The sequence below is a fragment of the Amblyomma americanum genome, chromosome 10 (genome assembly GCF_052857255.1).
Source record: "Amblyomma americanum isolate KBUSLIRL-KWMA chromosome 10, ASM5285725v1, whole genome shotgun sequence".
Classification (NCBI taxonomy): Eukaryota; Metazoa; Arthropoda; class Arachnida; order Ixodida; family Ixodidae; genus Amblyomma; species Amblyomma americanum.
The window spans coordinates 139,984,896-139,998,894 of NC_135506.1; the positions used below are offsets into that span (position 1 = coordinate 139,984,896).

Genomic DNA, 13,999 nt, shown 5'->3' on the forward strand with positions numbered 1-13,999 from the left:
TCCTGAAGTGCCTAAGTTACTGATTTCTTCGAGTAAGGTTGTGTCATGTTGGCCAGCCGCTAGTGGCCCAAGGGGTAGCTACAGCAGTTCTGACGCCTGCTTGCCCCCAGTTGGACTGGCACAAACCGCGGCCCAGCACACCAGTACAAGTTGTTGAAACGGGTTTAACTGCATTCTTCCACTACCACCGTGGCCACGTTTTGTCGATCCGCTGTGGCTTTCTTCTACGTTTTAGCCGTGTCAAGTCGGCGATACGGCAGCTGTTTTGGTCGAGGACGGCGTGGCCCCTCAAGTGCCTAAGTTACTAATTTTTCGAGTAAGGCTGTCATGTAGACTAGCCGCTGCATGACCAAGGGGTAGCATAGGTTTTCTGGCACCAATTTGTCGCCAATTCTACTCGCACAAACAGGCAGCCGAGCACGCCATCACAAGGTATAGAAAAGGGGTTAACTGTTTAGTTGACGTCCGCCGTGTCCACTGGTTCGGCGCGCTATGGCCGCTTTTGTGGTCCCCTTCTATGTTTTGGCGGTGTAACGTCGGTGATGATTCGCCGCCCCTTTTTGTCGAGGACGGCGCAGCTCCTGAGGCGGTAGCGGTTTGGGCCTCTCAGTAGATGGCCTCGACTCAGCGTGGCAAGCACAACCAGAGACCAGCTACTATGTCCCAATGGGGTTTGTTGTTTAGTTCCGAGCTTTCGGTGGTTACAAGCCAGATAATAGATAGGAATCAAAATGTTCAAAAACAAAAACTTTAATCAGCAAACAGACGATACAGAGGATTTACGTAGCACTCACAAGAGCACTTGTACGTTATCCAAAACAATGCAACACACTCAACGGCATATTTTACAGAGTCAATAGTGCAAGAGACAACTTGCAACTGATGTACAATAATAGAGGAGGCAAACAGAAGGGAATACAATTTGTTCACCTGGCACTGCGACATAGCTTGACTAGCTTTGTCAAGCTGCTATTGTGTAGCTTTTTCTCCTACCCCCCCCCCCCTTTTCGCCATGTATACCTTATTTTGGTAAAAATAAAATGGAGAATTGAAAAAAAAAACATTCCGACGACCGGACGATCACGATTGGCCCGTCTCAAAGACAGGTGCGCCCTGCCTCGCTAGTCTGTGACTCAGGCGAGTGGTGTCGGCCTGGAAGCCGTGCAGGAGCGTTTCTCCAAGGCAGGATCTACGGCACGGGTTGACCGACGGGGCTAAAAATTCTTCACATAATAATTTTTTATTCGTCATCATCATCATAAGCCTGACTGCACCCACTACTGGCCACTTTCTTGAGGTTATGAGAAACCTTATGAATGTAAGGTTTCTCATAACCTTAAGTGGTAGGGAATAGGCAAAATGTGCTTCTTATTTTCTCGGCGCCAAATAAGTTGGCCAAACTATGCCCCGTATCTGCGGGGAAGTTGAGCGCAGTTGCAAGAAGCAACATCAAGAACCCTTCGTCCAATGTGCCTTGGGAGTGGTTACATCATTCCGCTGTCTTGTGCAAAATGTTATACAGGGCAGACAGGGTGCTCTCTCAAATACGTTTAAGGGAGCATGCTCAAAACTTAATACTGCAAGATAAACTCGCGGATTTAGCTTCGCATGTTCTGACGTGCAAGTGTGAGCCACGCTTTTAAGAAGCAAAGATTCTGGGCAGGAGCGCAAGCACAAAAGCCAGGGTTTTTCTGGAGGCTTTCTACATTAACAGAAAATCGACCAATTACATTAGCGACGCGCCAATAAGTGTGTCCTCCTTCAAGCGCGCTTTTCTGGAAATGTTTCTGTAAGAATAACACCGCCTCTTCCGTGCGTGCCTGTTTTTCCTTTCGGTTTTTTCTGTAGTTTCATCTTCATTGCCTGTTGCCTCCCTCCTTTCCCTTTTTTTCGCAGATGATACATTTTGATACCCGTTCCTACCGCGATCGTAGATATGTAATCAAATTTCCCCTTTTTCTTTTTTTGTTTTCTCTTTTTCTTTCTTTCTTTCTGTCAAGAAGCCCAGAACCGCCCTAGTGTCACGAGCGCATGCGATGTGTACACCTATATATTGATATCTGTTACGGAAAATAAAGCCAGTTGTTAGTTGCGTTCGTCTTTGTCGTGTCTCCCTCCCGTGCTCGTCTTTTTTGCGCCATATCTTTTTTCAAGTATGTGCCACCAGAGCGCATAGCTATGCGACGAATCAGACCTAGAGTAGCGTGAGCCGATTTACGGGTGGCTGTCCGCCACGGGGTGCCAGTCGCAGATGAATGGAGAAGAAGACCAAGAATACGAACAGTTTCTACCTGAAGAATCGGAGAATTATGTATCGTAAAATTTAAAGGGAGAGCTTTCTGTAAGCGGGCTTTATTTCTAATGCGAATGAAACATGATTTAGTAGGAGAGAGTGTTAGACCCCGAGGTGGGAGGCGAGATTTCAATACATCCAGCGCGTGCTGAAGGACCGACTGATGGAGAGACGCATCTGGATGACAGCACTACAGGGTTAAATCATCAGCATACGCAAGCACGCGGATAGAAGGGATGTTCTCTAGGGCTCAAAGAAGAGGAATAAAAGCCACATTAAATAACGTGGGGGCGAGAACGCAGCCCTGCAGCACTCCTCTATTGAAAGTGAAGTTGCCAAAGGGCTTTCCGTGGACACACACACTGAAGGTTCGATTTGCTAACAAGGCGTGAATGAAGAGGGTCTGAAGCAAGAATGGCAGAGTGAAGGATGTTATCATATGCCTTTGTTATGTCTGTAGCGATCACGGTTCGTGCAATTTGACTCTGCGGAGAGTGGTCAAGCACGTCAGCAGCCAAAGTAGCAAGGCCGTGCTCTGTTCCTATTTATGGGCGGTAACCAATTTGGGAATCTGGGTAACAATCATGGGATTGCAGCCACCACGACAGGCGTGCGGCGAGAATGTTCTCATAAAGCTTGCAGATGGTAGGCGTAAGAGAAACGGGACGAAGGGCCGAGAGAGATACTGAAGGCTGACCTGACCTTGGTATTGGAACCACAATAGATGGCTTCCAGTATTCCGGCATGACGCCAGAATGCCACACTTCGTTAAAAGTATCAAGTACGGTTTGCAAAGCCCTCTCTTCCAAGTTACGGAATAAGGAGTTAGGTATGCCGTCGTGCTCGGGAGTAGTGGAAGTTTTTAAGCGTTCAATGGAGGCCAGCAGCTCTGCCATGGTTAGGTCAGCAGTAATCCCATCGGAGAGCTCCGTAACCGATAAGTGAGGCGGAGACGTGGCGGTGCAGTCATGGTGCGGAAAAAACTGACGGGCCGCTTGTTGTGCAAATGGAACCTCATCCACATTCAGCGCGAGGCGAAGGCTTTCTGTGTAATCTGCAACCTCGGAAGTGCGCTCCATTGCGTGAAACACTCTCAAAAGATGTCGATTGCCCTCCGTAGAGGACAGGTGGGCACACCATGCAGCCCCACATTGCCTGCCTAGCCCTTTGCATAGCACCTCGCACGTGCGCTAGCGCCGTGAAGAATGGGAAGAGCCGAAGGATCATTGAGGTGACGAGCAGCGTAAAGATCCGCCTGATGACGAAGAGCCCACAGATTCAGGAGGGTTATGTCCGGGTTTAGGTTGTCTTCATTTAAAGTAGTGGTAATAGTGTGAGTCGCGAAACAGCAGAGTAGACAGTGCTGAAGACAGTGCTGAATGTAGATAAAAGATTTTCTGCGCGTACAGAGTCCCATGATGTTATGCGTACGCTGCGGCGTATTTTCCGGAGGCGCGTAGGCGCGAGGGAGATAAAGATAGAGTTGTGATCACTACCCCAAGTATCTAAATCAACAGCCCAACGAGGGTTACCGGGGCCTAACCACCAAGTCAAATCGGGTGAATACGGGCCACTTCGTGGCCGGTAAAAGTATTTGGGTGGTTTAAAAGTCAAAACGAATCATCTGAAAAGCTCCCTTGGATGTGTGCGCCCCTTGAGGAATCCGATGAGTAACCCCACGAATTGTGTGCGCCGTTGAAGTCACCACGAAATAGAATAGAGATACCCGAGTTGATAGAACGGAGAAAAAGAACCAATCCCAGTTTGGGAGAGGTGGAGCCAGGACGACCATAAATTGAAACTAAAATAAGGGGTGTGAGCGCAGGTGTAACGTGAAAGGCGACAACCTCTTGATGTGTGTTGCACCACCGTGAAAGGTCGAGCGGTCTATGCGAAACTGAACTGTGAATAAATAAATTGCAGATTTACCTGGGCTGAGAGAGGAGGCTATGAAACGGCGATGAGGAATAGAGGGTAAATGGTATGCGCAGCAACCTGGAAGGCGTGGACGTGAATTATGCTCTTGCAGTAGGAACGCCCATGCCTTCAGCTCTCCGTTACGAAGCCGGATGTTCACTTCAGAGGCCTTATTAGCGAATCCTCGATAGTTCCACTGCACCACCAAAGATGATGCACTATCCGTGACGAGGCTGAAGAGTTTCTAAGATGAGGGATGTTACCTGCTTAGTGAGCACTAATATCTTATCCACTGTCGGAGTAGTGATGGCTAACAGGTAGTCGATACCTGATTGTGGCCCAGTGCTTGCTCGAGGTGATTCCTCTGATGATTGCTCCCGAGTTATTAGAATCCTTCAAGAGGAGTGAGAACGACGCAGCTCTCTGCGCTAGGAGATTCGTCTATAGGGCGGCGAGCCTCCGCGAAGGCATTGTCTAAAGCTGTACGTGTCTTCACCTGTGGTATCCGCATGTGATGAATGCACCGGTCGTTTTTCTGTACCAGTTGACCCGGGAAGGTGAGCCGCCGCTTGAGCATATGAAGGCTGTTGAGGAGATGTATGATGAGCAGCGGCATCAGATGCAGGGAAGTTGTTGTCACATGCGAGAGCTGCAAAGCGATTACTTGTAGGAACATTTACTTGTGCAGGCGACTTGTGAAACTTCTTCGCTTGCTTCTATGGACATGCGGGGGGGGGGGGGGGGGGGCAAATGTCATGGTCAGGCTATTTGCATAGGGCACAAGGACCTGTTGGTTCATTCGATATTTCATTCATGTCGGCCACAGCTGCAGGATTAGGTCAGTTATTTTGCATATGTCCTTCTTTGTGGCAGTGATAACAAAAAATACGACGAGGTCGGAAGTGTTGTTGTTTGACAATCGCGCCGTCGTAGGTAAGGTACTTCGGGAGAGTCAACGGGCCTTACAGGATGAGAAGGTATGCGCCACGGCGCCCCATAGGCCTTGCTTGCAGTACTAGGTGAGTTGAGCAGCGAATGTTTGCGCGCAGCTCCTCGGGAGGGCTCGTGCTGTCGACATGATAAACCACGCAGCGGAGGGCGTGAGGACCGCATGCAAAATACATTTGCGCCGGCACATGCTTGTTGTCATCCGGGGGGATCTGCGTAACTGCGCACATTTTCTGGGCGTCCATCAAGGATGACAAGTTTACCGTGATGGTGTTCGATGGGCGATGGACTACAAACCCGCAGTAGTTCGAAGAGCCAAGAGAGTGGTCAATTGTGGCTTGAACATTCCGGGCAGAGATGGCAGTCATATCAAAGCGCAATGTAGGCTTGATGGTAACGCGGAACGAGTTCGCAGCAGGTGGCAGAGAGGCTTTACTCACTGGAGGCATATGTGGAGGTGGCAGGCGCTCAGACACTGGTGACGGCTCTTGGTGGGAATACTGAACCGGTGCGACGGGAACAGTTTCCTGAGGGAGTATCTCGGGCACGGAGACGGTGGAGCATTCCATGTCACAGGCCAAAGTTGTAGCATCGGAGGACGGCGCAGGCTGGAGGCCCGGAGGCGCTAACGATTGCGTGGAGGTGGAGGCTGCGTCAGGTGGCAACGCAGCGGGCATCCGCGTAGCGTTCGTCGCAGAATCCATGCAGACGCGTAGCGCGGCCTCCCTCGGCAGCGCCGAGCTAAGCCTAGCTTGCCCCAGTGGGTTGTGGTTGGGATTTTTCACTTGAGAATGAGCCCACCTTGCCGGGAATTTCTCCGCAGGGGCGTCGTCGGCATTCGTTCTCACGGAGGGCACTGTCCGACCCACGCCACACGCAACAAACAGGCGAAAAACTAAAAACGGACACGTATCCACCTACTAGGTCTTCGTCTTCTTCCTTGATCCCCACGTCTCATCTTCAACTTTCTCGACTTAACTAGCATTCAGAAATTATTACATGGATAAAGGAAATCTGTACACACTGTTCACAGTCAGTGGTAAAATCGGGCGTTCCACAAGGAACTGTCCTTGGTGCCCTCCTATTTCTAATATATAATAATGATTTGTCACAAAAGTTATCATGGCATGTCCGACTGTTCTCCCGACAATGGAGTTATTTATGCCCCATTTACTAACAATGCCGATCAGGAATTCCTCCTGGACATCCTTAACCGCATTCAAGCATGGTGCAATCACTGGTTGATGACAATTAATCCCACTAAATGCCAGCTTGTGTTTTTTCATCGCCGTCGCAACCCGCAGTGCGGATTGCGATGATGCAGTGCGGGACCGCAGAGTGGCCCGGGGCCCAGCAGGGTCTAAAACTCACTTCCACCATTAAAGTTTTTCTGTTTGTTTGTCGCAATCCGCATTCTTTTCCCTATGCGATTTCTGTTTTTCCTGTCGAACAAATCCTCTCCTATACATACCTAGGCATCACAGTAAGCAATGATGCATCATGGCACCATCATGTAAAAACCTATTCACAGCTGCGAACGAAAAACTAGGCTTTCTTGAATGTCATCTTCGCGGCGCCCCTCAAAATGTAAAGTTAGTTTCGTATAAAACATTGACGGGTTAAAACCAGAGTGCGCACCCGCAATTTGGTACCACAACGAGCATAAATAATTGATTCACTGGAAGCGGTGCAAAACAGAGCGTTTTATTCTTCACTCATACTGATCCGATATTAACGTTTCATCACACAAGCTACAGTTGTAACTATCTTGTCTAGTTTTTGTCTAATTCACAAACTTTATTATCCCCAACTCAGGCAGCAGCCATACATCTGTGCATCATCATTATGCACGTCTCACTATATTGGTCGTCCGTTGAAAGTTTGACGCCAACTTGCCCGTACGACTGCTTTTTTCCAAGACTTTTTTCCTCCAAGCAGCAAGTGACCGGAACAGGCTTCCCCATAATCTCGCAGCCATCTCCTGCACATCCACATTCCAAGATAATGTCATATTAGTAATATAATAATAATAATTGGTTTTTGGGGAAAGGAAATGGCGCAGTATCTCTCTCATATATCGTTGGACACCTGAACCGCGCCGTAAGGGAAGGGATAAGGGAGGGAGTGAAAGAAGAAAGGAAGAATGAGGTGCCGTAGTGGAGGGCTCCGGAATAATTTCGACCACCTGGGGATCTTTTAACGTGCACTGACATCGCACAGCACACGGGCGCCTTAGCGTTTTTCCTCCATAAAAACGCAGCCGCCGCGGTCGGTTTCAAACCCGGGAACTCCGGATCAGTAGTCCGAGCGCCCCTAACAGATAATGTCATGCCGCTCCTGTAATTGTGAAAAAAATGTTACTCTTTTGTTAACCCCTCCCCTTATGCAATACTCCGAAAAGAAGGGTTTTTAAGGAAATAAAAATGAAAAATGCACAGGATGCACAATACAGACCACTTTACAAGAAAATGACCACACGCTTGAAACTAGCAAAGAACAAAAACAAATAATGTCCAACAGGTGCGTGGGATAAGTAGTGTATATGACAGCAGTCCGAGAAATTATCATACCTTTAACGAGTAGTTTTATCACAATATTTTCGAACGGTAATGGTTCGGTAAGGCCGACAATTTCATTTGGCTGCTTGTTCCACTCGTTTATACACTGAGCTAAAGGAAGTATAACTGAAGCATTCGGTTCGGATATTTAATAGCTTGGTGAGTTTTGTGTCGGTTATTTCTTGACTGAGAAAAACATCTTGTGTGATGTTTCTCATAATATCCACACGATAGTGACCACTCAGGATGTGAAAAAAATAGTCGACTGTATTTCACTTTATTCATTTCAATGAACCCGGCTTTTTCTTGTTTTTTAACAGATTATGTTCTAATGTAGTCCCTATAGATATGCACGCTATTCTAAACTCCCAGCATTGCTGTATCATCCTTTTTTTCACATAAGATAGCCAGGCACGACTTGCGTACGTCAATAGTGGCATCGCAGTCCATTTTATACGAAAGAAACTTTAAATCTCGCGTCGCACCATGTACTTTATTTATCAATGTCTAGAGTTTAAAAGTCACCTTCTTGAAAACGTGGGGGACATATGCAGACCGGTTCAGGTCGCTAGTGAGATAAATACCGAGACACTTATATTTTTTTGCGCCCCCTTAGTGAAAATTGCCGAATTTGTAACGAAGCACAATGGGGTTCTCTTTGTGTGTCAGCCGCACGAAAACTATTTTCTTCTTATTTATACTTTTTTGCCAAAGTTTGTACTCCCGATTACTTATTTGCAGATGGTCATTAAGTCTAACCTAGTCATCGAAGCAATGTATTTTAGCGTAGACTCCTGTGGGAGCTGCGTAATACCATAGCGTTACATGTGATTGAGAGCGGATGTTCACACCACTGATATTGATACAGAAGAGCAAAGGTCCTACAACTGACCTCTGTGAACACAAGATCGAACATGTTCAGTTGAGGTACGAAACAGCGCAACTAACACGAAGGACCAGAAAAAGAAGAATACACGGACACGCGCTGATTTACAACTGCCTGTTTTAATCGGAAAACCACATATTTATAATCTCGAATTTTTCATCAGTTGTCTAATATGTTATAACTTGTGTAAGAATAAAAAATAGTGAGTAACCGCTAGAGAACCATGCTAGTATTGACCTAGAATGCCAGCTTTGTCGGCAAATTATATAATCTACATCAATAATACATGTAAAAGACATTTACAGCAAGTGTTGATGAGGAATATCGGTCTGTAATTTTCTGTTTTATCTCTCACGCATTGTTTGTGTATGGCTGTGATTTTACCGCACTTGTCATCACACGGGATTTCCCCCAGTTTTAAGAGACTTGTCGAAAATATCAATGGTGTAATATGAGCACCTTTCTGCATGCATTTTCAAAAGATTTTCGGAGTATCATCCGGACCAACGAACTTTTTTCAACTAAGTTGAGAAGGTAATTATATATGCTGTCTAAGACTGTGGGAAGTAAAAGTTGCAAGTGATTACATATTTAAATTTCTGGCGCTGCACTATCATCTGGAGGGAATAAATTCAACATATTTATTAAAGGGGCACAGGCCATCTCAGCGGTGTTAGTGATAGCGCGATCTACAGATCCTGAAATTTCCTGGTGACTATTTTTATAATTTTGATAAGCACTCCTTCCATATCTTTCGGTTCCATTACTTGTTTTTGAAATCTCGGGAAAGATCGCTAATAGTGTCACGTATAATATTTGAAGGCCGTTGACTACGTTTTGCGCGGAGGCGTTTCAAATGAGGCTTCATATGAAGGATCTTGGGATAAGTTCATGGGTTCGTTTTATGCCCTCTTTTTCTGCGCATGGGAATGAATCATTTAGTAGACTCGTGTGCACATTCTTGGAACCTTTACACGGTTTCATCGACAGTTACTGAGACTAAGCACACAAGGTGGCTGAACGTCTCGTAGTTTTCTTCTCAGTAATCTAATACACCAACATCGTTTACTTTAGCTAACTCAGGAGGATAAACCAGTTTCGCGGGACGTGGATTAGAAGGAGGTACTGTAGATGGCCAAATAATTATCATAATGTGATCATATATTCCTTCCAGAGCATCATTAAGGTGAATTTAAGGGTTGTTTAAGAACAGAAAATTCTGAGTAAATCACCTAAACCTGTTTTGTAGCGAGAGCTATACCACGCCAAGCCTTCGAGCCTCCAGCGTGGCAAACCTTGAGCGGCGGCGGGGCGGTGCCGTGGCCTTGAGCCGGTTGGCCACGTGGTGAGGAGCAGCTACTGCTGCCGGCGGCGCGGCGTGCCGGCGAAACCGAGCTGCAACATCTGTGCGTATGCGCCGTGTCGAGTGGGGGAGAGGGAGTGGAGAGAGGGAGAGAGTGAATCCACGTCCAGGTGCGATGGTGAAGTAGGAACGCCCAGCGAAACGGAGATGCGAAAGATTGACTATAATTCGACTGAGCGAGTACCACTCGGCCAGATCTGGCTCTCGCGTCACTCCAGGTTTAACCAGAGCTAAACAACGGCTAATTTTTGTAGCGATACTACACTACTCCAGCCACTTCCCGAGGTAAGCGTGGTTGCGCGCTGAGCCATGTCATCACCGCTCCGCCAGCCGTGCGCATGCGCGGAGTTATGTCATAGCCCGCAGCTGGTGTGCGTGTCATGCGCCTCGCCGCTGCGCCGACGGCGGAGCAGTCGCCGCCCGCCTCGTCTGTTGTGCGCATGCGCGAAGTGACGTCAGAGCACAAAGCTGATATGCGCGCCGCGCGCCTACATTACGCTAGCATTTCGAACGTTCAGCGTGGCAGCTGCCGGCAGCGCGGTGCGCAGGAGAAACTGAAGGAGGGGGAGTAGACAGCGAAATAGGGGAGGAGAGCGAATCGACGTCCAGGGAAGAAGATGAAGAAGGAACACCCAGCGAAACGCAGCGGCGAAAGACTGAGTTTGTAATTCGACTGAGCGAGTTCCACTCGGCCACCTGTACCTATCGCGTCACTCCAGGTTTAACCAGAGCTAAACCACAGCCATTGTTCCCAGATTAGGCCATTTGTAGCGAAATTGGGCTACTGAATGTTTTCTTTGGCTTCTTTTTTAACAGCTTGGTGTTGTGGCTTTTGCTGGGCTTTACACTCCCAGAAAATCTGATTGGTAAAAGAAACGCATTTCAAGAAGTGCACTACGTTTGGTTAGCTGTTCATGCATCTTTTTTTTTATTTGCTTAGTCTCTTTACATCCATACATGACAACTATAAACTTGGGAGACGCTTCAGCTCCGCTTATAGGAACGAAACAGCGCAACTAGAATGAAGGACCAGGAAAAGAGATGCACGAACAAGCGCTGACTTACAACTTACTGTTTTAATCGGAAAACCACATATAAATACTTTCTAATCACTGCATCACAGCCTCAGGTCATCATCACAAACTTACTAACCTAAAAAGAAAGGAACATAACATTTGCTGAATCGTAAACACCTACAGGCTCCCACTTTGTTTCAAAAGCCATATCTCTCGCTTAGACAAGACCATCGAATTGCTGCTCACACGCGAGTAATCATCAGTGAAGATATGATAAACCTCTACTACGCCCCGTACTAGTTGCTCTTAATGACGATACAGCACAACAGTGTTGTCAAAGTACGGAGTGTACAGGCAGGACCTGCAATGTGCAACCAACTTTGACGAGCAAGAGCCTGCCAAAGAATAAGCGTGTTCCAACCGGCGTTCATTGTGCTGTATCGCCCTAAAGAGCAACTAGTACAGGAAGTAGTAGATGGTTATTATATCTTCAGAGATGATTCGTGTGTGAGCAGCACATCGATGGCCTTGTCTATATGGCTGTTTGATTGCTTTTAGTTTTATGGGAGTTTAGCGTCCCAAAGCGACTCAGACTATGAGGTATGCCATAGTGAAGATCTCCGGAAATTTCGACCACCTGGGGTTCTTTAACGTGCACTGACATCGCACAGTACACGGGGATATGGCTGTTTGAACGACGTGGGAGTCTGTTGGTGCTAACGATTGAGCATGTGGGCATGTCAGCAGCAGACACGGCAACATGCTAAGCAATCCCTTTTGCTTTGCACTTCAGGTCTTTCTCGGAGCCCTGCTAGCGCCGCGTGAGTGGTATCAAGCGACACGTGCGAACCATGTTCAAGGATTCGATGCCGTATCAGCAGTACTGCTTTCCGACGGAGTCATCACTGAACCAGACCAACCTTGGCTATCAGCTTCCACACCTTTGACGACATCGGGGACGTCATGTCACGTGGCTCATCCATCGACTATAAATCCACCACCGGAGCTTTTCTTCGCCAGTGGGCATGTCAGCAGCAGACACGGCAACATGCTAAGCAATCCCTTTTGCTTTGCACTTCAGGTTGGTAATCTCAAATATGAACATTGTTATCGAAGTGACGATCGTTTTTTAGTGCTGCTGCCCTGCCCACTGAGCGTTGAGTGCTTTCTGTCTTGTGTTATTACATTATCGAAAGATCTGTTGTCTTGTGGCGATATTGAAGCAAATCCTGGTCCAACTGAAAAAGAGATGCTATCGGAGTTACTAGCAGGCCAGGGTAAGATTACTTCAACAATGGAGGGCCTACAGGCATCACAAAACAAGATAGAAGACAAGCTTTCCTCTTTAACTGAGCGGATTGACGGTATTGAGAGACAGTTATCCGGCCTAAATGTCTTAGCCACGAAGGTGAAAGATATGGAATCTACCATATCAGAACTTCAGGGGCAGCTTACTTTAGTTAGAAACCAGATGGATGACTTAGAAAACAGAGGTAGAAGAAATAACCTTATCATTTACGGTATAGAGGAGGACAGCATTGAGTCTAACCATGAACTGGAAGAGAAAGTAACAAACGGCGTTTTTCAGGAAAAGCTGGGTTTAACGGTAAGTGGCGTCGAAAGATGCCATAGAATGGGTAAAAAGGAAGCAAGCAAGGTGCGACCTGTCATTTTAAAACTGCTCGATTTCCGTGAAAAAATGTCCATATTACAATCATGTCACAAGCTCAAAGACTCCGGCATATCAATAGCTGAGGATTATTCAAAACGAGTTCGAGAAATACGTAAACAGTTATGGAAAAGCTGTAAAGAAGAGAGAGACGAAGGAGCCAAAGCAAAGTTATTATTCGATAAACTAAGCGTTGATAACGTCCTATTTGGTTGGGACGAAGCGAAAGGTTCTCGCTTCAGGCTTAGAAAGAAATCAAACTGACTTCTCACCAATAAACCTCGGACCCTGAAAATATTAAATGTTAATTGTAGGAGTGTTCTAAACAAGACTGCTGAGTTGGAGGCTCTTCTGCTTTTGCACGATCCAGAAATTGCGGTTTTGACTGAGACTTGGCTTAACGACACAGTATTTGACAGTGAGTTTGTACCCACTGGCTACAGTTCGTACAGAAAAGACCGTGATGGTAGAGGTGGAGGCGTTAGCATACTCTTTAAGTCAACCTTGCGAATTTTCCCAATGTCTGATATACCCAATGTAGAGTGTATTTTTTGTAAAGCATACTATGGAAATGTTAGATATGTTATTGCAGCAATGTATAGGCCCCCTAGTTCTACCGTTTCCGTTCTAGACGATCTCAAACAATATTTGTACACGAGTGTCAAACTTGGTGATCGTATTATATTGTCAGGTGATTTTAATTTACCTAATATAGACTGGTCGACGTTCTCACTTGAAAAACATGACGCTTTAGGTGAAGCAATGTTGGACATTGCTTTTTCCTTTGATTTATTGCAAATTGTGGAACAAAGCACAAGAATTCAGGGCAGTTCTCAGTCAGTCCTTGACCTATTTTTTGTCAGCGGATCAATAGGCGCAGATACAAATTACGAAATAGTACCTGGAATTTCAGACCACGAAGCTGTCCTACTCACCATTGCTGATGCCGTCTTGGATAGCAAGCCTAAATATCCATCTTACCCAAACTTTTCTCGAGCCGATGATGTATCAATCATTGACATACTTTCGCTTAACTTTGATGCCTTTTCAGATAGCACAGATGATGTGCATTCGCTTTGGTGCAGGTTTAAAAAATTAGTAAAAGAGTGCATTGACCGTTTTGTCCCGCTGATAACTAAAAAGAAAAACGGCAGGAACCCCTGGATCTCCCGTGAGACGTTACGACTCCAAAGGCAATTGAAGCGTCTTAAGAAAAGATTGAAAATTCATGCTGCACAGGCGGTCAAAAACAAGATTGACGAAATTTCCTCCCGCCTTAAAAATAAAGTATATGCCGATAAACAACGCTACTATGGTGAATCACTGGCCAGTTTCATAACTACAGCTCC

General features: G+C 46.5%; 1 protein-coding gene across 1 annotated transcript; it reads left to right on the plus strand.

The window, feature by feature from the left end:
* The first annotated feature begins 11,802 nt into the window (after positions 1–11,802).
* LOC144106552 (uncharacterized) lies at positions 11,803–13,674 on the plus strand. Its single transcript, XM_077639399.1, has one exon. It carries the CDS (start codon positions 12,030–12,032, stop codon positions 12,912–12,914), a length of 885 nt encoding a protein of 294 aa, XP_077495525.1. The 5' UTR covers positions 11,803–12,029; the 3' UTR covers positions 12,915–13,674.
* Positions 13,675–13,999: the final 325 nt, after the last annotated feature.

Bases quoted from the DNA above. Each gene is read 5' to 3' on its own strand.
- LOC144106552 (XM_077639399.1), top strand. From the start codon at position 12,030: ATGCTAAGCAATCCCTTTTGCTTTGCACTTCAGGTTGGTAATCTCAAA.